At 45.6% G+C, this 24,925-nt stretch overlaps 1 protein-coding gene across 27 annotated transcripts in view; it reads left to right on the forward strand.

Annotated features, from left to right (window-relative positions):
- Positions 1–24,925, forward strand: part of spata20 (spermatogenesis associated 20) — a 352,217-nt gene that overhangs the window by 6,990 nt on the left and 320,302 nt on the right. For 25 of the 27 annotated variants that reach the window (XR_011354678.1, XR_011354681.1, XR_011354685.1 and 22 more), the window contains exons 2-6: positions 2,741–2,875; positions 5,998–6,062; positions 12,337–12,491; positions 20,855–20,998; positions 22,125–22,326. Coding sequence is in view for 21 of the 27 variants with exons in the window: in XM_069929404.1 (XP_069785505.1) it covers positions 2,741–2,875; positions 5,998–6,062; positions 12,337–12,491; positions 20,855–20,998; positions 22,125–22,326 (701 nt within the window). In the remaining 6 variants the exon portion in view is untranslated. Of the gene's footprint in view, positions 1–2,740; positions 2,876–5,330; positions 5,404–5,997; positions 6,063–7,670; positions 7,714–12,336; positions 12,492–20,854; positions 20,999–22,124; positions 22,327–24,925 lie in introns of those variants that run through there. The other 2 variants (XM_069929425.1, XM_069929424.1) reach the window with 2 other exon arrangements.

Here is a 24,925-nt window from a genome sequence, read left to right on the forward strand (position 1 = left end):
CCAATTTGCCTACCGACACAATCGCTCCACAGCAGACGCAATATTGCTGGCTCTCCACTCAGCTCTGGGTCACCTGGACAACAGTAATTCAGACATACGGCTACTTTTCAGCTCAACCTTCAACACCACTATTTTGCCAGTGTTGGTTAAGAAGCTCCAAACCATGGGTTTCTGCTTTTCCTCCGCAAATGGATCCTTGACTTCCTCATCAGAAGACCACAGTTGGTACGAATTGGAATCAACATCTCCTCCTCACTGACAATCAACTCGGGTGCACCTCAAGGATCTGTGCTTAGCCCACTGCTCTGCTCACTCTACACCCATGACTGTGTGGCCAGGCACAATTCCAATGCCTTCTACAAGTTTGTCGATAACACAACGGTTGTCACCAGAATCACAGACAGCATTGAGGTATTGTACAGGAGGGAGATAGATCAGCAGTTGAATGATGTTAGTAAAACCAAAGAGATGATTGTGGACCTCAGGGTGAAATCAGGAGAACATGAACCAGTCCTCATCGAGGGGTCAGCAGTGAAGAGGGTCAAGAACTTCAAATTCCTGGTTGGTCGAGGTCTCTGAACATCTGACCTGGAGCCTCCGTTGATGCAATCACAAAAGTGGCCAATGCCTATACTTTGTAAGGATTTTGAGGAGATTTGATATGTCACCAAAGACTCTCGAAAATGTCTTCAGGTGTACTGTGGAGAGCATTCTGATTGGTTGTGTCACTGTCTAGTATGGAGATGCAATGCTCAGGACCGGAAAATACCTCCAGAGGGTTGTTAACTTGGCCTGTGACATCATGGGCACCAGCTTTCACTTCATCAAGAACATCCAAGGGAGGTGGTGTCTTAAGAAAGCAGTCCCTATCCTCAAGGACCCACCTACCCAGCCATGCGCTCTTCACTCTGCTATCATCGGGAAAAGGTGCAGGAGCACTCAGCAGCACAAGGACAGCTTCTTCTCATCTGCCAACAAATTTCTGAATGAATAATGAACCAGACACTACTTTGTCTTTCATTTTTTTCTTCCGCTATTTTAATTTATTTTGTTAGGTGGTTTATAGAAAATGTTTGCACTTTGAAGCTGCTGCAAAGCGAAGAATTTTGTGACCTGTTCATGACCATAAATTCTGATTGTGAAGAATGTCAACAGTTGATCTGATCCCATGAAAGTTCATCCCAGTGCATTTCAGCTACCTGGTTTGGTGTCTCAAACAGACTTACAAATCTTCTAGCTTGTGCAAAATACCCGAGTCTGCCATTCTTGCTAGGAGTGATTCAGATTCCTTTTTGCCACTTGCATGCTGGAGAATACAAAATAAATACTTAGTTTCACCAATATAAACATTGTTTTGAATATTTTATTGATGATTTTCCAAACAAACTCAGTTATCAATATTATTGATGCTAATGTTGACAATATCAGTATCGATTACAGTTATCAATTCTCTACAAGATTTTCTGTAGAGTACAAGATTTTTCTGTCTCCTGCCCTCCACCCCCCCCCCCCCCCCTTGCATCCTCCAATAAAAACATTTTTGTCTTTAACATCAGGAGTTGCTGAACATTCTCAGCTGGTCTGGTAGCATTTGTGGAGAGAGGGAGAGAATAAATGTTTTGGATTGATGATAGAACATGGTGAAAAGTCATCAATGTGTAAAACATTGACGGATTGTCTCTTCACAGATGCTGCCTGAACTGTAAATATATGGGAATATCTGTTTTTATTTGAGATCTTAGGGCATTTGCAGTTTTTACATTTTTTTAAATAAAGATGGTTCTTGATTGAATTAGTGTATTTTTATGCCTATAACACACTTATATGCTTTTTTTTTTAACAAACCAGTTATCCCCCCCCACCCTGGGCGTAATGTGTGTGTGCATCCTATATGAGAATATTTTACATGTTGAAAGAACGTGCACAATTTCCAGCGGGCTTGGGAAAGTCGAACTGGCAATTTATAGCGAGTGCAGGAATGTAATGGCAGCGTTGAAAGAACATGCACACTTTAGAGCAGGCATGGGAAATTTTGATCTTGGGAATATCCTCTTGGCCTGAGTGTCATGGTATTCCAAGAAACAGGATATTCTGGTGGGCACTGCACCTTATCAATGTTAATTGCCCAGACCTGTCCCCTGAGGGAGGAGATTAACATATCAAGTGTCTATGATCTGAGTCAACATTAGGATGATTCTGCCGTATGACATCAGTGTCATCATCCTTATTCCATCAAACCAAACCATAAATTTCTCAATTGCACACTATTTTTAACAAGATGGGCTTAAAAGAAATGCTTTTTAAATCATGACAGAATTAAAATCCTGTCTTCAATCTATTTAATTGATTCCTCTCCAAAGCTTGTAAATCTATTGCAGGAGAATATCATCTATAGAATGGGCAATGGACTCCTCTGGAGGAAGTTGATTGGGTATTAATTGCGGGAGATTAATCGTGGTAGAGAGTGGGAATGTGATTTGTCTCATGTCTCAAGTAAATGCAAATTGCTCTTGTAAGTTGGAATTTAGAATTCTACACCTGTGCGTGTGTGTGCGCTCTACGAAAATATTTTAACTCAATTTATGATTTTCTGCACATTATATGAGTGAAAATACTGCAAGTTATGTCTAGGTTTTCAGAATGTTGCATTTTCCAAAGTTAACAAACTAAGTTGTGATACACATCAGTATAATTAGTTGCTATCATAAGGAATAAACATATTTTCTGCTTGAATCTACAGGAACTGTCCCAATCGAAGTCTTGTAAGGACCATTTTTATAACCATGGCAACAGGAGGCAGTGAGGAGCACAACAATCGGTTGATCCATGAGAAATCCCCATATTTATTGCAGCATGCATATAACCCTGTGGACTGGTAATTGAGGAATGTGCTTCACAAACTGTCATGGAATTGGTTGAAAAATGTATATTAAGGATCGCATTTGTTTTTCACTAGTTTTATTTGTGATTATTTCTGTACATCTGCTTTGTGGAATGCCCAGCTGTTTCAATTCTTTTAAACGATCAAACTTATTTCCCCCAATGACTTGCATTGAATGCCAAATAGGATTAAACCCTCTCTCAGTTTGTAATGTAAAAAATCCCTCCACCGTCTCTCCCCCCACCCTCTCCCCCCCCACCGTCTCTCCCCCCCCACCGTCTCTCCCCCCCCACCGTCTCTCCCCCCCACCGTCTCTCCCCCCCACCGTCTCTCCCCCCCACCGTCTCTCCCCCCCACCGTCTCCCCCCACCCTCTCCCCCCACCCTCTCCCCCACCCTCTCCCCCACCCTCTCCCCCACCCTCTCCCCCACCCTCTCCCCCACCCTCTCCCCCACCCTCTCCCCCCCACCGTCTCCCCCCACCGTCTCTCTCCCCCCACCGTCTCTCTCCCCCCACCGTCTCTCTCCCCCCACCGTCTCTCTCCCCCCACCGTCTCTCTCCCCCCACCGTCTCTCTCCCCCCACCGTCTCTCTCCCCCCACCGTCTCTCTCCCCCCACCGTCTCTCTCCCCCACCGACTCTCCCCCCCACCCTCTCCCCCCCACCCTCTCCCCCCCACCCTCTCCCCCCCCACCCTCTCTCCCCCCACCCTCTCTCCCCCCACCGTCTCTCCCCCCCACCGTCTCTCCCCCCCCACCGTCTCTCCCCCCCCCACCGTCTCTCTCCCCCCCACCGTCTCTCTCCCCCCCACCGTCTCTCCCCCCCCACCGTCTCTCCCCCCCCACCGTCTCTCCCCCCCCACCGTCTCTCCCCCCCCACCGTCTCTCCCCCCCCACCGTCTCTCCCCCCCCACCGTCTCTCCCCCCCCACCGTCTCCCCCCCCACCGTCTCCCCCCCCACCGTCTCCCCCCCACCGTCTCCCCCCCACCGTCTCCCCCCCCACCGTCTCCCCCCCCACCGTCTCCCCCCCCACCGTCTCCCCCCCCACCGTCTCCCCCCCCACCGTCTCCCCCCCCACCGTCTCCCCCCCCACCGTCTCTCCCCCCACCGTCTCTCCCCCCACCGTCTCTCCCCCACCGTCTCTCCCCTACCGTCTCTCTCCCCACTGTCTCCCCCCCACTGTCTCCCACCGTCTCCCCCCACCCTCTGCCCTACCGTCTCCCCCCACCGTCTCCCCCCACCGTCTCCCCCCACCGTCTCCCCCCACCGTCTCCCCCCACCGTCTCCCCCCACCGTCTCCCCCCACCCTCTCCCCCCACCCTCTCCCCCCACCCTCTCCCCCCACCCTCTCCCCCCACCCTCTCCCCCCACCCTCTCCCCCCACCCTCTCCCCCCACCCTCTCCCCCCACCCTCTCCCCCCCACCCTCTCCCCCCACCCTATCCCCCCTCCCTCTCTCCCCCCCCACCCTCTCTCCCCCCCCACCCTCTCTCCCCCCCCACCCTCTCTCCCCCCACCCTCTCTCCCCCCCACCCTCTCTCCCCCCACCCTCTCTCCCCCCCACCCTCTCTCCCCCCACCCTCTCTCCCCCCACCCTCTCTCCCCCCACCCTCTCTCCCCCCACCCTCTCTCCCCCCCACCCTCTCTCCCTCCCACCCTCTCTCCCCCCCACCCTCTCTCCCCCCCACCCTCTCTCCCCCCCACCCTCTCTCCCCCCCACCCTCTCTCCCCCCCACCCTCTCTCCCCCCCACCCTCTCTCCCCCCCACCCTCTCTCCCCCCCACCCTCTCTCCCCCCCACCCTCTCTCCCCCCCACCCTCTCTCCCCCCCACCCTCTCTCCCCCCCACCCTCTCTCCCCCCCACCCTCTCTCCCCCCCACCCTCTCTCCCCCCCACCCTCTCTCCCCCCCACCCTCTCTCCCCCCCACCCTCTCTCCCCCCCACCCTCTCTCCCCCCCACCCTCTCTCCCCCCCACCCTCTCTCCCCCCCACCCTCTCTCCCCCCCACCCTCTCTCCCCCCCACCCTCTCTCCCCCCCACCCTCTCTCCCCCCCACCCTCTCTCCCCCCCACCCTCTCTCCCCCCCACCCTCTCTCCCCCCCACCCTCTCTCCCCCCCACCCTCTCTCCCCCCCACCCTCTCTCCCCCCCACCCTCTCTCCCCCCCACCCTCTCTCCCCCCCACCCTCTCTCCCCCCCACCCTCTCTCCCCCCCACCCTCTCTCCCCCCCCACCGTCTCTCCCCCCCCACCGTCTCTCCCCCCCCACCGTCTCCCCCCTACCATCTCTTCCCCCCCCACCGGGTCTCTCCCCCCACACCCCCCATCTCTATCTTCGGCCTGAAGGAGCAGCAAGAAGAAGTTGTGACCAGGGTTTTTGGGATCCTTTATGATGTTGGTTGTGCCTCACATTGATATTTTCAGTGTACAAGAGATGGGTCCCCATGATAGACTTGGGTGGGTTTGCAACTTTCTGCAGCCTTCCGTGATCCTGGACATTCAAGTTTCTTCCAGACTTGCATACTAGTAAGATCCATCAATACAGGCTCTTCCTTATGTTGGGATCATTAGGAATAAAGGAATTGTTAATGATAAAGGCCAAGCCCTATAAAGCTTCCCTTCCTTTATCTTGGGAGTTGTGTGATTAAACAATGGAATTGTTGACAAATCACTGGAATCAATCTGCCAACCAACATCAGACTCTGACGTGAGTGAGGAAGAGTTATGTGAGCCATCAATTCAAACTTGTCTCTTCCTCAAAGAAGAAGTGTGACTTTGGCTTTCTGTAGGTGATAAAGCAGCAGATGGACTTTGTGTTTTGGTCCTAAAACTCAAGTTCATTGAAATGTTATGTACTCTGTTCTGTAGAGATGGCAGATGCTGGAATCTGGAGCAACAAAAAATCTGCTGGAAGATCTCAGTCTTGATGAAGTGTTCCAACCTGAAATGTTGATCATTCTTTTAATCCCACCCTTGCTGCTCAACCTGCTGAGTTCCTCCAGCAAATTGTTTTGTGCTGGGTTTGGAGCCTGTAGATTTCACCCCCATGTCTCACACTGCTTGTATATTCTACCCCAAAATGTGAATTCACAATTGAAAATTCAGTCTGTTTCATTTTAGGTATCCATGGGGACCAGATGCTTTTGCCAAAGCAAAGAAGGAAGATAAGCCAATCTTTCTATCAGGTACAGCCCAGGTCAAGCTCATTTTATTTCCCCTTTGCTCATCTCCAAACTGTTCCCGGATAGGAGTTCATTCTTAAGGGATGAACCATGAAATCCCAATAGGATTCCCCTCTGGTTCCCAACCCAGATTGGCTTAGTGTTATGGAATTGGGAATTAAAGTGTTGGCAACTGCTAACAGTGAACCAGGCTAAACCTTCAGTAACAGTGAGGCAGATCTGATGTTTGTTGCTTTAGTTGTCCTCTGTTATTAATTAGAGAGCATAATACAATGGTAGTTGGGATTGGGATGGAAAAGGACATGAAGCTTAATGTGAAAGGTGGGCTCTTTAGGTACTCTTTGATAATCCTGATTCCGGCTTCAGTGGTTTTCACTATTACTTGAGAATGAGCCAACAAATATGTGTGCCTAGAAAATTGACTTGTGTAGAACCATATACTTCAGCTCTATTGACATTTGCCAAGAGTGAGGCACGATGATGTTTTGTGGTCACTGAAGATGTAACTGGCATTTGTCATCAGTCACATTTGAGTTGTGATGCAATTTCTGTATCCAGTGTGTATGGAGCGATGGCATTTCCCTGTGTAATCCGAAACGTTGAAAAGGAAATGAGACTACGGTGATCTGAGGAACAGTTAAAGTTCTGTCATTCTCCAGCAATTTGGTTTTGTAGTGTTTCAGTGATCATCCTGTTCAGGAAAGTCAAATGAGTTATGTTCTACCTTGAGGAATCCTCTCCTTCCCTCCCCCTTTTGTCTGCCTTGATCACTCCTGGTCCTTATTCCTCTGATGATCAAAGGTCATCGCCCAATAACTAAAAACAAGCTCTAATTATTCTTTATTTGGGCATGTGGATTTTTCACCTTTGATCTTTGACCTGGCATTTCTCCTTCCACAGGTGCTCCCACATTTTCTATCTTTTATAACTCCGATTATCCAAAACGGTCAGGATAGGGCCTATGTCGGATAAATTTTTTTTGGAGAACTGGTCATTTAAAAAAAAAACAGCCCAGTAGTAACAGTAAATAACTTCTATCAATGTTTCAACAACAACAAACATCAAGGTGTACATGTGCGGTAGCAGGTCAAGGGGAGAGTTTGGTGTTAAGAGCTCCCTCTGGAGGGGAGGAAGGTCCCAGTCCTGCCCGGGAGGCCGCTCTCCTTGATGACTCTGGGACAAGGGATTATTTCGACCACTTGTGGCTGGGAGATGGTGGCACACAGTTTGAGAGGGAGAGGGAGATTTGGAGAGAAGTGTGACACAACTAGGTTCCAGGTGATTAAATCTGCAGGAATATCTCCAATCAGAGTTGGTAGCCCTGTGATTTCACAGTTCCCATTGTTTCTCTGCCAATAAGAAAGACCCTTAAACTCTAAAGATCTTTGCAGAGGCACAGCCTTCTCTTGAGTGAAACATGAAAGTCTGCAGATGCTGTGATTGTAGTAAAAGCACACCGAAATTCTGGAGGAACCCAGCCAGTCTTTTTAGCATCTGCAGGAGACAGATATATTACCGACATTTTGGGCCTGAGCCCTTCTTCAAGTAATAAGCCAGAAGCAGGAAATTTCAAAGTCTCAAAATTCAGACAATACTGGTTGGGGGAAGAAACTAGATCGACAAAAGATGTTAATTGGATTCGATAAGGGACGAGGTAAGAATTTATCATGTTTGTGCGAAAGGAAACGGAGTGGAGAGAGAGATATGGAAAGATGCTGGGGGAAGAATTGGTGGTGGTGGGGAGGGGGGTGTTTAATGAAGGCCAGAGAAGTCGATATTAATGTCATCTGTTTGGAAGGTTCCCTGTTGGCAAATGAGGTGTTGTTCCTCTTATTTGCAGGTGATCTCAGTCCAGTAGTGCATAAGACATGGACAGACATGTCAGAAAGGGAATGGGATGGAGAATTGAAATGGGTTCCCCCTGGGAGATCTCTGCTATTGTGGCCAACAGAACAATCTCCTAGTCTGCGCCCAGTCTCTCCAATGTAGAGGACACCACAATGGGAGCACCGGATGAAGTAGATGACTCCTGCAGATTCACAAGTGACATATTGCTTAACTTGGAAGGAATGTTTGGAACCCTGAATGGAGCTGGGGGAGGAGGAGTGGGTATAAATGAAGCATTTCTTGCAGTCACAGGGGTAGCCCCCAAGTGGACGATTGGTGGGGAGGGAGGAATGGACAAGGGAGTCTCAGAGGGAGCACTCCCTGTGGAAGGCAGAGAGGGGAATATGTGTCTAGTGGTGGATAATTCATCATTCATCTTGAAATAACGTTGTGGCATTGTTCAAAAACCTGAATGGTCAGGAGCTTCACTTTGTAAAGGGAGATGCTGAAGAAGAAAGAGATAAAATGGGGGACATCAAGAAGTGATTACAAAGGCAAGAATGGCAGTTTTGTTGACTGAGAGTCAATGTATCAGGTAGCAGGGCTACTGATTGGGGTTCAAGCCAAGTCACCTTTATTTATCGTTCATACTATGCTCGCATGGTAAAGATGAGATAACATTTCTCCAAGATCACAGCATATTTACATAATTATAGGTTAGATTAGAAGTTCAACACATTTAAAATATTAAGACTTGTACATTAACTGTCTATGGTACCCTATCCCCAAAAGTTCTGGGATTCTGATGACTTGGAGAAAAAGCTCTTGCCCAATCTAGAAGTAAGGGCCTGAATGTTGCAGTACCTCCTACCAGATGGCAGAAGGGAGAACAGTTTACTTGGCGTGTGTGGAGTCCTTCACAATGTTTATTTCCTTTTGCCTGCATCAAGTGTTGTAAATAACCTTCATGGTAGGAAGAGAGCCCCCAATAATCTTATCTGCTGATTTCACTCTCCTCTGCAGGGTCTTGCGGATGCGGAGGTACAGCTTCCAAACCAGGCGGTGATGCAGTTGCACTGGATGCTCTTGATACATCCAGAGTAGAATGTAGTGGGAATGGAGGGTGGGAGATGAACTTTCCTCAAAATTTGCAGGAAGTAGAGGCGCTGCTGAGCTTTTTGGCTATGGAGCTAGTGTTAAAAGACCATGTGAGTTTCTCCACCAAGAGCACTTGAAGGAATATAATTGATAGTTGAACAGAGTTTGAAATGACTTCTGATGTATTGAGAGTAGAGTCAGGTAGTCCAGTCAAGAGAGCATTGGAGTTTGTGGGTATATAGGTAACAAAATCCAAACCAAAGCCACTTGCAAATTGGTGGAACAACATGTTCTGTCTGGGCACCCATCCTCCAGCCAGGTGGCATTAACATAGACTTCTCTGGTTTCCATTAGCCCTTCCCCCTGTCTTTTCCTCCATCCCTCTGTCTCCTTTCGTCTAGCTCTGTGTTCATAGAGCTATCCTCCACCAAATCACCTCAGCTTTTTTTTTTCCCTACCCTTCCTTCTATATCTACCTGTGCTCTCTTGACTGTGGACCTATGGTCCTTCCCCTGCCTCTCCCTCCTTCCCCATCCTTTTTATTCAGGCACTTGCCTGCTTATTGCTCATACCTTTGCGAAGGGATCGGGACCGAAATGTTGGTTATATATCTTGGCCTCCTATGGATGTTGTGGGATCTGCTTCTCAGCAAGTTTCTGTATTTATTAACGTTGACTTCTTCAGTTTCCATTAAACCTCTCCCCATCTCTCTCTTTCTCTATCTCTCTGTCCCCTTTCTTACAGCTCCCCTTCCCTCTCTATCAGAGAGCTACCCTCTCTCCCTATCACTTCTACCCTCTCATGATTCCCCTATGACCTCTTACCTGTTAGCCTGTGCTTCGCTTTCTCCATTCTCCCTCCACCTTTTTAATCAGGCGCCTGCCTGCTTTTTGCTCATACCTTGACAAAGGGCTCTCTAGGCTCGAAACATTGGTTACCCTTCCTATAGATGCTGCATGACCTGCTGACTTCTCTGTATTGCATTACAATCACAGTGTCTGCAGACATTCCTGTTTAAAAGGATTTTGGTGGCAGCTGGTGTGGGTGCAGAACTGTGACAATTTTAGTAATGGCTCGTAAGTGGGGTCTGAGGCTCATTTTGGACTCAAAGATACTGCAACTGCACAAGAGGACAAAAGCTGGCTTCAGTTTTCCTAGTATTCAGTTAGAAGGCAACTTTAGGATTTAAGAAAAATGATTCCAAGATGAGCTGGAATTTTCAGCTTTGATGTAGAAACCATCCAGGGGACCACGCTCTTTAGAAATGAGAAGCAATTGAAGATAAATCTTTGGGTGGATATCATAAATATTCCTTATCACTGGTGATAAACTGTAGAAAGTGTGATCTTGCAAGTCTTAATGATTGAGGATAAAACCAGGCACCAATCTATGGATCCACCCAGCTGAAAAGTGATGGAGAAGTGGATTGTGTTGGCAGCAATACCCAAGGCTGCAGGTAAATTGAATAGGTTAAAGTGGGATAAATCTCAGAGGATGTCCTGCCAAGCAATTGATGATCATCTTACTACACTAGCATAGATGGGAGTTGTAGCACTACCTTCAAGAAGAAACTTGTAAATGGTGATGTAATGGGAAGAATCCAGCAATCAATGCTTCCCAAGCTTTAGAATGGAGGAGGCTGAACTTGTGAGAAGTTGTTTGGCAGGTGGTGGCGAGGTGATGCATTGATGGGCTGATGGAGTAGCTGGGTAGTAAATAACTGAAAGGGCACCTACCTGAGTTGGACTTCTATTAGCTGCTCAGAGAGGTCCCACTAAGTTGTGTTGAACAGGCAGAGTCAAGTATGCTGGAGGTAGGCAGAAGAGCAGGTTTTGACCTCTGGATTCCATAACACTCTGGTGATAGCTTCACGTGACTGAGAACTGTGTCACATTCCTTGTTCTGAAATATATCTTGATGAACATGATTTTAAAATAAAATGTAATAAAAAGAGGTGAAAACCACATTAAATTTAGCTAAGTTCACTGTTCATTGGCTCCTGATCCTTGGTGTAATGGGTTCAAAGAGAATCAAGGCTGGACACATTATTAACAAACAGTCGTCTTTATTTATGCACAAATGGACACACACTCACACAGATAGATATACCGGGTACATGAATAAATGGAGGTTAAACTTTCATAGCACCCATCCACTCACAGGTATGGTATACCACTTAACAAATCAATGAGAGTTTACCCATCCACCCACAGGCACGTTATACCATGTAATTAAATTGAGTACAAACTATGAGCTTGATCTCTAGTGTTGCTGCTGGCTCAGCCTGGAGTTCAGCAATGGTTACAACTAACGAACACATACACAGTAATAATACACAAATCTCTATACATCGGCTGTGAATAAATCCCTGCTAAACATTTTCAACTCCTGATTGGGAATGTGAGGGTTAAACATACAGTATCCACCAACTCTATTTATCTCCAGAAGGCACAGCATGCTAATAAATAATAAATTAATTACAGCTAACAAGTATATCAATGAACCTAGTTTCCAGCATTGACCACAGCTTAGAATCTGGGATGGGCCCATTACAGTTGGCCCTCCCATGCAGCCCGTGCTCTGCAGCCTGGACTTCAGTGATAGTCTCAAGGCAACAGCAAAATAGGACAAGCAGGTTCGACATCTGCCTTTTCAATACAGGCGCCGTTCACAGGACCTGCTCGGACCAATTGCCCGTCAGGCTCACCTGTGGGTGGATTTAACCCTTGATTGGCAGGTGAGGTTACTTCTGATCTCAGGCCCACTGGAGAAGACAGATGATCCTCCACACCGACCAGGTTCCAAGTGGAGAGGTCACATGGCCCTCCCCAAACCACATTTCCAACAAGGTTCCAACAGGAGAACCAAGCAGGTGATGTGACCCTCCACAATCCACACCACAGGAGCTCCATAGATCTAATGGAGAATCCAGGTGATCTGATTCCCAGCAGTTCTGTACTTTCACACTGCAGTGTATTGGCACAGAACTCTGGGATGCATTAAAGTGTGTGTTGCAGCTATTGAAGACCATTGCTGATGTATTATACCCAATGGCCTAACAGTCAGATATATATATCAAACGATCTCTCATTTGCCACACTGGTGAGATGATCTAACTCACTGATTATTGGATATCCCTTCCTGGTCTATATTAAAGTTAATCATTCAGACATGAATATAGTTTGACTTGTATTAAAAGAATGCTACAAGATTAATTCCTGCTTTCATAAAACACTGGTTTGCAGTTAAGATATCTGGCTTTCCAGCCATTCCACTAATTTGGGAAAAGTATGGAGTTTGTGCATTCTGTGCCATTTCTGGCTGACTTTTATTTGTTTCTTTCTTTTTCTAGTTGGGTATTCTACGTGCCATTGGTGCCATGTTATGGAACGTGAATCATTTGAAAATAAAGAAATCAGCAAAATAATGAACAAGAATTTTGTTTGCATCAAGGTTGATCGGGAAGAGAGGCCAGATGTTGATCAAGTTTACATGATGTTTTTGCAGGTGAGCTTATGGTTGATGAAATTGCTGGAGTTTCTCCCCTTTTTATTCTAATTGGTCATAAAGGGAATGCATAGAACCCTGGTGAGCCAGCATCTGAAGTAATGCACCCAGGCACTGCTCTCCCTCGGAGAGAGAGCAGCGAATATTCACCACATTGATACTTGGTACAATGTGTTGTTAAATCAGGAGAAATTAAGCAAACGGAACCTTTTCTTGAATAAAGAGAAGCTGGAGGGACCCAGTGGGGCTGGCCACATCCTTGGAGGGAAATGGTCAGTCAACATTTCAAATTAGGACTTGTGTCGAGACTCAGCAAAGGGTGCTGACCTGAAACATTGACTGACCATTTCTCTCCACAGATGCTGCATAACCCGCAGAGTCCCTCCCGTTTCTCTTTGTTCACTTACAATTCTAGCATCGTCAGTTGTTTCTTTCTGTGGGCCTATCCCTCGGAACCATGGAACACTACATCACAGAAAATAGTCCATTTGGCCCTAGTCTGTGCCAAAAACATCCTACTGGTCATCCCATTGATCTGCACCCATTCCATAAACCTTCAAACCTCTCCCATCTATGTATCTATCCAATTTATTCTTAAACCTTGAGAGGGATCCTGCATTTACCATGTCATATGGCAACTCATTCCACATTTCCACAACTCTCTAAATGAAGAAGTACCCCTAAATCTTTCCCCTTTCACCCTAAGGCCATGTCTTGTATTTATCTCTTCTAATCTAAGTGGAAAGATTGCACTTACTTATCTATAGCTCTCTATCAATTCTCCCCTCATTTTGCTTCGCTCCAAGGAATAAAGTCCTAACCTGTTTAATCTTTCCCTGTAACTCAACTCCTGAAGATCCAGCAACATCCTAGTAAATCTTCTCTGCACTCTATCAATCTTATTGATATCCTTCCTGTAGTTTGGTGACCAGAACTGCACACAATACTCCAAATTTGGCCTCACCAATATCTTATACAACCTCACCGTAACATCCCAACTCCTGTACTGGTTTATGAAGGCTAAAATACCAAAAGCTTTCTTCACAACCCTGTCTACGTGTGACACTACTTTCTGGGAGTTATGTATCTGAATTCCCAGATCCCTTTGTTCCTCCGCACTCCTCAGTGCCCTACCATTTACTGTGTATGACCTACCTTGGTTTGTCCTTCCAAAATGCAACACCTCACACTTTTCTGCATTAAATTCCATCTGCCACTTTCTGGCCCATTTTTCCAGTTTGTCCAGATCCCTCTGCAAGCTTTGAAAGCCTTGCTCGCTGACCTCAATGCCTCCAATCTTAGTGTCATCAGCAAATCTGCTGATATAAATTACCACAATTATCATCCAGATCATTGATCCAGACAACAAACAACAATGGTCCCTGAGGTACACCACTAAATACAGGCCTCCAGTCTGAGAAGCAATCATTCACAACCATTCTCTGTCTTCTCCCATTCAGCCGATTTCAAATCCAGTTTACATCCTCTTTCTGGATACCTAGTGTGTGAACCTTCTGAACTAACTTCCCATGTCAAAGGCCTTACTAAAGTTGATGTTTACAACATCCATAGCCTTTCCTTCATCTACTTTCTTGATAGCCTCCTTGAAAATATAAGATTTGTTAAACATGACCAACCATAAAGCCATGCTGACTGTCCTTAATCAGCCTTGGCTGTCCAAATATTGTATACCTGATCTCTCAGAATACCCTCCAATAATTTACTTACTACTGACGTCAGGCTCACTGGCCTGTAATTTCTTAGTTTACTTTTGGAGCCTTTTTTAAACAACAGAACAACATGAGCTACTTTCCAATCCTCTGGCACCTCACCCTTGGATAAGGATGTTTTAAAAATTTTGCCATGGCCCCTGCAATTTCTAAACTAGTCTCCCTCAAGGTTCGAGGGAATATCATGTCACGCCTGGTGAATTACCTTTATTCGCTGTCAGACAGCAAGCATCTCCTCCTCTTTAATCTCTACATGATCCATGCCACTACTGCTTGTTTCCCTTCCTTCCTTATACACTATGCCAGTTTCCTAAGTATATACATGCAAAAAAAAATGTTTAATATCTCCCCCATCTCACAAGACTCCACACATGGATGACCACTCTGATCTTCTAAGGGACCAATTTTGTCCCTTACTATCCTTTCACTCTTAACATAGTTGTAGAAGCTCATCGGGTTTATCTTCACATTATCTGCCAAAGCAACCTCATGTCTTTTTGCCGCCTTAAGTACTTTCTTGCATTTTCTATACTCTCTAGTGCCTCATTTGCTCCTTGTTGCCTATACCTGCTAGACACCTCTCTTTTTCATAACCAGATCAAACCAAGGTTCCCTATGCCTGTTAACTGACACGAACATGCAAACTCTGCACGTTCAAAATTTCGCCTATGATGGCCTTCCACTTACTGAACACATCCTTGCCAGAAAACAACATATCCCAATCTACTCTTCCTAGATCCTATCTCATTTCCAAAAAATTGGGCTTTCTCCAATTTAGAATCTCAACTCGAGGACTAGACTTATCCAACATGAACTTGAAACTGATGACAGACCATCAGTAGACCCAAAACGTTCACCTGCAATACATCTGTCACCTGTCCTGTCAGGTTCCCTAATAGGAGATCAAGTATTGCATCCTCCCTTGTTGGTACTGTCCTTAATCAGCCTCGGCTGTCCAACTACTTGTATACCTGATCTCTCATAATACCCTCCAATAATTTACTTACTACTGACGTCAGGCTCACTGGCCTGTAATTTCTTAGTTTACTTTTGGAGCCTTTTTTAAACAACAAAACAACACGAGCTACTTTCCAATCCTCTGGCACCTCACCCTTGGATAAGGATGAGGTATGTTGATTTAGAAAACCTTCCTGTACATATTTGACAAACTCCAAGCCATCCAGCCCTTTAACAATATGGGAGTCCCAGTCAATAGTTAAAATCTCCTACTTTCACAACTTTCTATTTATTCTATCAGCCTGCTATCTCTCTACAGATTTGCTCCTCCAGTTCTCTCTGACTATTAGGTGGTACAACCCTATCAGTGTAGTCACACCTTCTTGAGTTTAGAAGAATGATGTATGATCCCATGGAAATGTATAAAATTCAAGTGGGTTCATCAACTGCATGATTTCCTGAAAGAAAGATTTGTATATAATTTCTGACAGAGGACATCTGAAATACCTGCATCACAAGATGCATCTTCAAAAGGAAGGAAATGCCACACATTTTTTCATCTTGGTGTCAGCAATGATTTAAATATGTTTTGAGAGGAAATGTTTGATGGGGCAGAAATAATGCCTTGGGGTCCATTATTTCCACCTGAGGGAAAAGGCAGGTTAATGGCCCATTCAAAGGATGATCAGTTCCACTCTTTATGTTGCATATGATAATTGGTCTGACTTGGAAGTGATCTTAACCAGCGAGCTGCAGCTAATAGTCGTGGAAGGCGATGTGTGCTGTGAGTGATTTCAATAGGAAACCATCTGGAGAAGCAATGTTGGATTTATTGTTACACAGAAAACAACATTCTGTTCACATTGTTCCTCAGCTACTGATTGCCAAAGCATTATTCTAGCTCAGCTTGTGAACCTGCCAGACTATTTCTTCCTGACTGGTCAAACTACAATTGCTTAATTTTTTGGTCTCTTTTTGTGTCAGTGCTTCTGTTGGGGCATTTGGCCACTTGAAGTTTGGCACCTGCAAGGCACAAGTTACAGTGTTCAATCAAGAGTTCAAGAAATTCAACACCACCTTGCAGTTTGTCAGTCTCGAGGTTGAGTAGACCAAAAGAAACCTTGGACAGAGTACAATAAGCAAGACACAGGACAAAAGTGCAGAGTTCCTGAGATGGATCAGTTGGAATGGCGCAAAGACAGTAACAGCATCATTTTACTATTCTGAGGTTCATGCAGGAGTGTGAAATAAACTGGGGGTATGTGATCTTGTGCTCATGAATCTTCCTGGCAGGAGGAGGGTGGGGAGTGGGGGGCGGGGGGGAGGGTGAAGTGAGTGTGGCCATGGTGGGATGGGTCTCGTAATATGTGGCTGTTTTTCTAGACAGCAGAAGCAATGGATGGAGTCAATGAAGGGGATTATGTGTAATGGTTTGTGCCTCATTCACAACCCTCTGCAGGTTCTTTCGTGATTTTGGGTGGATCAGTCCCTGTATCACACAATGATGCACCCTAGCTGGATACTTTCAACGGTGCACTTGTAGAAGTTGTTAAAGGGATGCAGGTGACCTGCCAAATTTCTTGAGGGTTCATTGGAAGTTGAAATGCTGGTGCGCTTTCTTGGCCATTGCATCAAGATCAGTGACAAGGACTTGTCACTGGAGATATTTAAACCCAGGAGAGTGCAGCTTTCTACTTTCTCCACCTCCGTACCATTGATGTAGACTAGGGAGCGAGCTCCACCCTTCCACTAGAGCAGGGGTGTCAAACTCAAATTCACGGAGGGCCAAAATTAAAAACTTGAACTAAGTCGAGGGCCGAACTAAAGATTTATTGAAAATTTTCAACAACGTCTGCATATTTTCTCTTCTTTCAACATATGTAATGTTAAACTTTTTCTTATTAAAATAAATGTTTAATAATAGTTTTGGATAAACTCTTTCCAGAAGCATTAACAAATGAGAAATAAAATATTCAATAAATAATATTTCTCTATAGAGGATTTGTCAAATGTTGCTAGTGTGCTGTCGAATAGTAAAATCTGAGGGCTATTGAGAATGTGGGAGAATAACATGATTCCTAAAACAATCAAATGGGTGACTGATTGTGGGCATGAACTCTCGCAGGGTTATTTGCCATGCCCTTTTTCCATTGGTACAGATATCCTTTGATTTACACACTTTTCAAGTTTTATGCCTAATGAGCTTGTATCCAGGTGCAGGACCATTTTTAACCAGGAATATATTTATCACTGTGACATGAAACTATTGGAAGATCGTTTTATCCTGAGATTAAAGTTCATAATACTTACTCAGGCCTGTGTGCGGGAGGGCGGGGTTTGCGGGCGATCGGGTTGGACATCGACAGTGCGGGGGCATCGGCTCTCGCTGCAGGGCAGCATCTCGGCGGATCAGCGGCCCAGTCACCGTGAGTCGCGGATCGGCCTGCGGCAGGGAGGGGGAGTGGGCAACAGTCCTGGCGAGGTCAGGCCCGAGACCTCCGGTTCCGGGTGCTGGGAAGCGGCCTTGGCTTCCCCTGACACCGGCCAGGCCCCAAAACCAGAGTCCACGGTGAGACCCTGCAACGTAAACAGAGGAGGTGGGGGCGATTAGCAGGCTGACGCCAATGCATTCTGGGATTTGTTGTATTACTGTGCATGCGCTATACTGGCGCGGCGGCCAGCGGGCCACCTCTAATACATTTTTGAAATGATCTTGCGGGCAAAATATAATTATATCGCGGGCCAAATTTGGCCCTTGGGCCAGAGTTTGACATGTGTGCACTGGAGGTTTGTAGCCAGCTCCTTGATCTTGCTAATATTAAGGGATTGGTTGCTGCCCAGACACTACATGCAGTCTGTGTATCAGTTTTCTGTACTCCCAACTTGTTAGAGATGCTGCCTATGATGTTGTTGTCATCTGGAGTTGGAGCTGTGTTTGGGTGTGCTGTCACGGGTATACAGGGGCATGATGGCTGCACAATGACTGGGTTCAGGAGATCTCCCACACTTTTGGACATCCTGTAGCCCTTACTGTGGAGGTTTATTCACTTGCATCTCCCTTAGACGCAGGACAAAGACTACAGTGGACAGAAGTCCCATCACCTCCATTTGACCTCTGAGTACTACACCGTACCTTCGCTGCTGTGAGTTTGAATCTAGGAGCTCCTTATCCCAAAGTATCGCAGAAGTACCCTGTACTTAATTCACCACAGCAGTTCAAGAATGGGCTGACCTTCCCCTTAAGAGCTCCTTTGCAGTAAAGGTTAGCTTTACTGGTGATATTCACAGCCACGAATGAAAAGTAATTGATGTTGGATTTCATCTTCAGAATCAGAATCAAAATTTATTGTCGCGAACATATCTTGAAATTCAGTGTTGTGTGGCAGTGTGGCAGTTCAAACATTTCTATAAACCTAATTTCAAAATAAATAAAATCTGATGGCAGAGGGGAAGAGTCTTTTTTGAGCCTTCAGGATCCTGTACCTTTTTCCCGATGGTAGCAGAGTGAAGAGGGCATAGCTGGATGGTTGGGATCCTTGAGGAGAGAGGCTGCTTTCTTGTAGATGTCCTCAATGGAGTGAAGTCTGGTGCCTGTGATGCTGCAGGCCACTTAACTACCCTCTAGAGTTTTCTCGTCCTGAGCATCAGCACCTCCAGACAGTGATGCAACCAGCCAGAATGCTCTCCTTTGTACACCTGTAGAAGTTTTCGCAAGTCTTCAGTAACATACTGAATCTCCTCACAAAGTATATGCACTGGCGAGCCTTCTTCATGATGGCATCAACATGGAGGCTTCAGGACAGATCCTCAGAGATTTTGACACCAGGAATTTGAAGTTCTTGACCCTCTCCACTGCTGACACCTTGATGAGGACTGGTTCGTGTTCTCCTGAAGTCCACATGATCTCCTTGGTTTTGCTAATATTAAGTGCAAGGTTGCTATTATGACACCGCTCAACTAGCTGATCTATCTCCCCCCCCCCCCCCCCCCGTACGCCTCCTCGTTGCAGTCATCAATGTCATCATGATATCATCGGCAAATTTGCATATAGCATTTGAATTGTGCCTAGCGGCACAGTCATGGGTGTATAGTGAGTAGAACAGTGGGCTAAGCATACAATCCTTGAGGTGCACCTGTGTTGATTGTTGGTGATGAGATGTTTGTAATTCGTATTGACTGTGGTCTTCTGATGAGGAAATCAAGGATCCAGTTGCACAGGGTGGTGGGGTGCAGAGGCCCAGGATTTTGAACTTGTTGATTCGCACTGAGGGAATAATAGTGTTGAAGGCTGAGTTGTAGTCGATGAAGGTTAGCTGGATCTATGAGGTGCTGTTGTCTAGGTGATCCAGAACTGAGTGGAGAGCCAATTATATTGTCTCTGCTATGGAGTGATTGACACAATCCTTGCCCTGCCACTAGTGCTTCATGTACACCAACTGCTACATGGAAAAATAAACCCACCAAACTGCTGGAGGAATGAATGGTCAAGCTGCATCCATGGAGAGAAATGGACATTCCCTTTCCTCTGTCTCGTGACCTTCTCCATCAGTCTGTCATCCTTCACCCCTCCTTGCTCCACCTATCATCTGCTGAGCTCTTTCCCATTTCCCTCCTTTGATGCTACCTGATCCGCTGAGTTCCACCAGCATTTTTTTTGCTTTAGATTCCAGTATGTGGTGTCTCTGCATGTTGTCAGTTCACAGTGAGACAGGAGTTGGTACAAAGTGTAGGAGAGGATTGTGTTAAACACCCTCCTGTCCCTTACGAGAGCATGGATTGCCTCAAAGACTGTTAAATTGAAGAAGTGCAAGGTGATCAGTCCCAGAAAAATGTTAATGCATGTAGTAATGTAATCACTGACAAAAGGCAAAGGAGGAAAAACCCAACACCCAACCCCAACCAACCAATTTTCCCTTGCAACCGCTGCAATCGTGTCTGCCTGTCCCGCATCGGACTGGTCAGCCACAAACGAGCCTGCAGCTGACGTGGACTTTTTTACCCCCTCCATAAATCTTCGTCCGCGAAGCCAAGCCAAAGAAAGAATGTAATCACAGACGGCGAAGTAGATTGCAACAGATGGGAGTGTTTATTTTTCTTTGCAGAATAAGATGTAACAAACCGTTCACACTTCTGAACAAAACTCCATTCAAACTTCAAGTTGACAGCTTGAGTGGCACCGTCATTTTCCAACTTTGACGGATGTTTCCCTTGAAAGACAACACCTTTGACAGAGGTGTGGAGATGTTTGCTGATGGTTGCATAATATTCACAATTCCTCAGCAAATGAAGCAATCAATGCATGCATGCAGCAAGACCTAAATAATTTGTAGGCATTGGCTGATAAGTGACAAGTAACATTTGCATTGACCAGTTACCCTTTATGTTCAATGTTAACCTATCAACCCTGTATGTTTTTGAAATATGGGAGTAAAGTGGAGCACCTGAGGAAAATCCATGCAGGTGTCGGGGGAAAAAATACAAACTCCTGACATTGCCAGATTCGGACCTGGGTTGATGGCGCTGTAATGGCATTGCGCTAATAGGAGTAAGTCTGCTTTTATAGTCTCTTCCCTGTGCAGTTTTCACTGAGCAGTGGTAGATAGGTGAATATCAGTGCAACTTTTCATCGGAATCTTTAATAAAAGTTTTTTTTCCCCTTTTTCTTTTTGATTTCAGGCAACAAGTGGAGGTGGAGGGTGGCCAATGAGTGTGTGGTTGACCCCTGACCTCAAGCCCTTTGTTGGAGGAACCTACTTCCCCCCCGAGGATGGTTTACACCGACCAGGATTTAAGACTATACTGATGAATGTGGCTGAGCAGGTTTGTTATTCTTTGGTATTAAAAGATCTTCAAGTGAATGAATGAAGAGTTTATTGCTCTATACCCAAGTACAATGTACAGAGGCAAGGAGCACCTTGCTAAAGTGTCTCAGTTATGTAAAACACACTAACACAAATTAAATATAATTAACAAGAAATTCTGCCCATGCTAGGATTGAGTGCAATCCACAAACATGCTGAAGAAATTCAGCAGGTCATTCAGTATCCATAGGATGTTGCCTCATGCGCTGCCAAACTGACACCACTTGCAAATTGGAGGAACAATGCCTTATTTCATCTGGGAACTCTTCAACCAGACAGCATTAATATCGACTTGTCCAATTTTCATTAACCCCCCCCCCACCCCCAAGTCTCTCTTCCTTTCCTCTCTGTCTCCTTTCCTTCAGGTCCCCACCCCTTCCCCTTCCTTCTCATATCTGAAAGATACCCTTGGTCCTCTCCCCTATCACTTCTCAGCTTTAAAAAAAATCTTTTATCTTCCAATCTGTATTCACCTATGCCTCTTACCTGTTTCACTGTGTTCCTCCTCCATCCTTTCCTCCCTCCTCTTCTCCTCCCCCTCCCCACACCTTTATATTTAGGGGACTGCCTGTTTTTGATATTGCCTGACAAAGGGCCCAGGACTGAAATGGTGGTTACTCTTTACTTCCTGTGGACGCTACATGACCTGCTGAGTTTCTCCAGCACGTGCTGTGGAGAAGGTAAAACAGATAATAAATATAAAAGAAAGAAAAAATAAAATAAATAAAAAATGCTCATAATTGTTTAGTATGCAATCTATGTGTTCTGACAGTAGGCCATGCAGACCTTTGCTGTTCTTGTGGTACTGTTATGATATGGGCAGGTTCAGGAGGCTGATAACTGTTGGGGGGAAAACAGAGGTTCTGGACTTCAGGTTTGTGTACCTTCTGCATGAAAGTAGCAGTGAAAAGAGGTTGTGACCAGGGTGATGAAGGTTCTTTATGATGTTGCCTGTCTTCTTGAGGCAGCACCTCAGTTTGATGTCTGACCTGTTGTGTTCACCTGGTTGTTTGTGCACAGATTCTAGCTTCTGCAGTCTTTGTGTTTCATATTTCCATGTTTCTCCTTGAAAATATTTGTTTCAGTGGAAGAAAGACCAGACTGGAATTATTGAACGTGGGAACAAGATCCTTGCAGCGTTGCACAGTGTTGGAGCAGTGAGCTCTAGCAAGGAAGGCATGCCGCCTCCTTGTCCCCAGGTGATGAAGAACTGCTTCCAGCAGTTGGCTCATTCATATGAGGACGAATATGGGGGATTCAGTGTGTCCCCAAAATTCCCTTCACCAGGTGAGAACTATAGGGATACCTAAAGATGTTTGGATGGTTACAAATACAACTGGTATTAAAGGTGAAATGGTTAAAGGGGATATTAGGGGAGCTTTCTCTTGCAGAGAGCAGTGAGACTACGGAACAAGCTGCCAACTGAAGTGGTGAATGCAGATTCAATTTTGAAATTAAAAAAAAAACATTTGGATAGGTACATGGATGGGAGGGCTATGGTCCAGGTTCAGGTCAATGGGTTTTGGCAGAATAATACAGACAATCTCCAGGTTACAAATGAGACCTGTTTCTAAAGTCTATCTTTAAGTCGAATTTTAGGTAATTTGGAACAAGTACGTTTAGCATCAGTCAAATGTTTGTCTTAGTACATAGTATATATTTTGTCTTTCTTTGCATATAAAACTACTGGAGTCCATTTCTTGAAGTAAGGCATCAAGGGGGGCAATGGTGGACAGCATTCTCCTTCCTTGAGCCAATGAACTGCTGAAGCCGTGCATAGTCCATTCATAAATATGAGTTGTCCAAAAGTTGGACGTTCGTTACCCAGGGACTGGCTGTAGTTTGGCACTGACTAGATGGGCCGAAGGGTCTGTGCTGAGGTGTTCCATGGTATTTAAATAATCCCTTTAAAATAGAGCCAAAGGACAGATGATTAACATCTTGGTTAAAGAAATCGTATTTAAGCAGAATCACGAAAATATATATTCAATAATAAATAATGTGCAAAGTATGTGTCCTTGAAGTCAAGTTTTCATTTTTATTTATCATTCACGCCATGCTTGCATGGTGAAGACAAGATAGTGTTTCTTCAGAACCACGGAGCATATTCACATAAATACAAGTGAAATAGAAGTTAAACACATTAAAATATGAAAGCGTATACAGTAAAAGTCTACCGTACACTATCCATATATATTCTAGGAATTCAGGAGCCTGATAGCTTGGGGGATAAAAATTATTGCCAATCTGACGTAAAGGTATCTCTTACCAGAGGCTGAAGGGAGAACAGTTTAGGTGAGGGGGTGTGTGGAGACCTTTGCAATGTTTATTGCCTTTTGGCTGCATTGATGTCCTTCATGGTAGGAAGAGAGCCCCCAATGATCTTTTCCACTGACTTCACTATCTTCTGCAGGGTCTTGCACTCTTGGAAGCTGTACCTGTAACAGGTGGTGATGCAATGCTCAGAATGCTCCCAATACATCCTCTGTAGAATGCAGTGAGGATGGAGGGTGGGAGATGAACTTTCCTCAGCCTTTGCAGGAAGTAGAGGCACTGCTGGGCTTTCTTGGCATTGGAGCTGGTGTTAAGGGACCAGCTGAGACTCTCCTCTAAGTGCACTCTGAGGAACTTGATTCGCTTGATGACCGACAGTGGAGCTGCCAATGGTCAGCAGAGCGTGGTTCTCACCCCTCTCCTGAAGTTGACAAAACCATATCCTTTGTTTTATCAATGTTCAGATATAGTCTGTCAGCGACTGTACCTCATCGCTATCTGCTGACTCCTCATTCTTACTAATAAGGCCCACCATGGTGCCCTTATTAATAAGGGGCTTTACCAGAGAGCCCTGAGATGAGGCCTCTGAGTTTATTGTTGAGGGGTCTGATGGTAGAGGGGTAGCAGCTGTTCCTGAACCTGGTGGTGCGAGTCTTGTGGCACCTAGACCTCTTTCCTGATGGCAGCAGCGAGAACAGCATGTCCTGGGAGCTGTGGATCCTTGATGATTGCTGCATTCTATGTACATTTTCTCGAAGGTGGGAAGAGTTTTGCTTGTGGTCTAGGCTCTGTCCACTACCTTTTACAGAACTTTCTGCTCAGAAGTATTGGTGCCCCTATACCAGGCCATGATGCAAGTGGTCAGCACACTTTCCACTACATATCTGTAGAATTTTGCCAAGGTTTATGATGTTAGACAAAACCTTCTGAGGAAGTAGAGGCATGGACGTGCTTTCTACATGATGACATTCTTGTATTGGAAAGGTCCTCTGAGATGGTGACGCCCAGGAATTTAAATTTGCTCATCTTCTCCACCTCTGATTTCCCATTCATGCTCCTCTAGTTTTTCCTTCGTAATCTAAAGTGGTCCTTTGCTCAGTCCCTGTTCCCCTTTTTATACAAATGCTAAACACTGAATGTGATGCATCAGTGTGAAAGGTAGCATGGTCTTTCCTTACCCATCAATTTTGTGTGTTACAAGTGGCAGGAAAGGCAAATGAAAGTGCGAGAGAGATTATGGCCAGTGTTCTGTAGTTGGCAGTCCCAAACCGAGGAAGCTGGTGCGATATGTTAAGTGGGCCAGAGGGAGAGCAGAATGGAGTCAAAGGAACATCAGTTGGACCCCACAGATGAAATGAATTTTAGAAAGTCTGGTGAAATACTGGGGCTAGAGAGAAAGAAAGATGAGGGAGGGATTTGCTTTGGGCACAAGGCTTTGTGGAAAAAGTGAAGAAGGCATGATCATATGGTGAAGAAATTCATGAATATGCTGGGGATGGAGGTTATTGGAGAGGAGGATGTCAGGAAATGCTAGCCAGAGATAATTGAAGCATTTGGAATAACCAACATCTTAATGTTTTGAAAGTTTGACTTTTTTAAATCTGTCACTCTT

Source organism: Narcine bancroftii, chromosome 3 (genome assembly GCF_036971445.1).
Source record: "Narcine bancroftii isolate sNarBan1 chromosome 3, sNarBan1.hap1, whole genome shotgun sequence".
NCBI lineage: Eukaryota > Metazoa > Chordata > Chondrichthyes > Torpediniformes > Narcinidae > Narcine > Narcine bancroftii.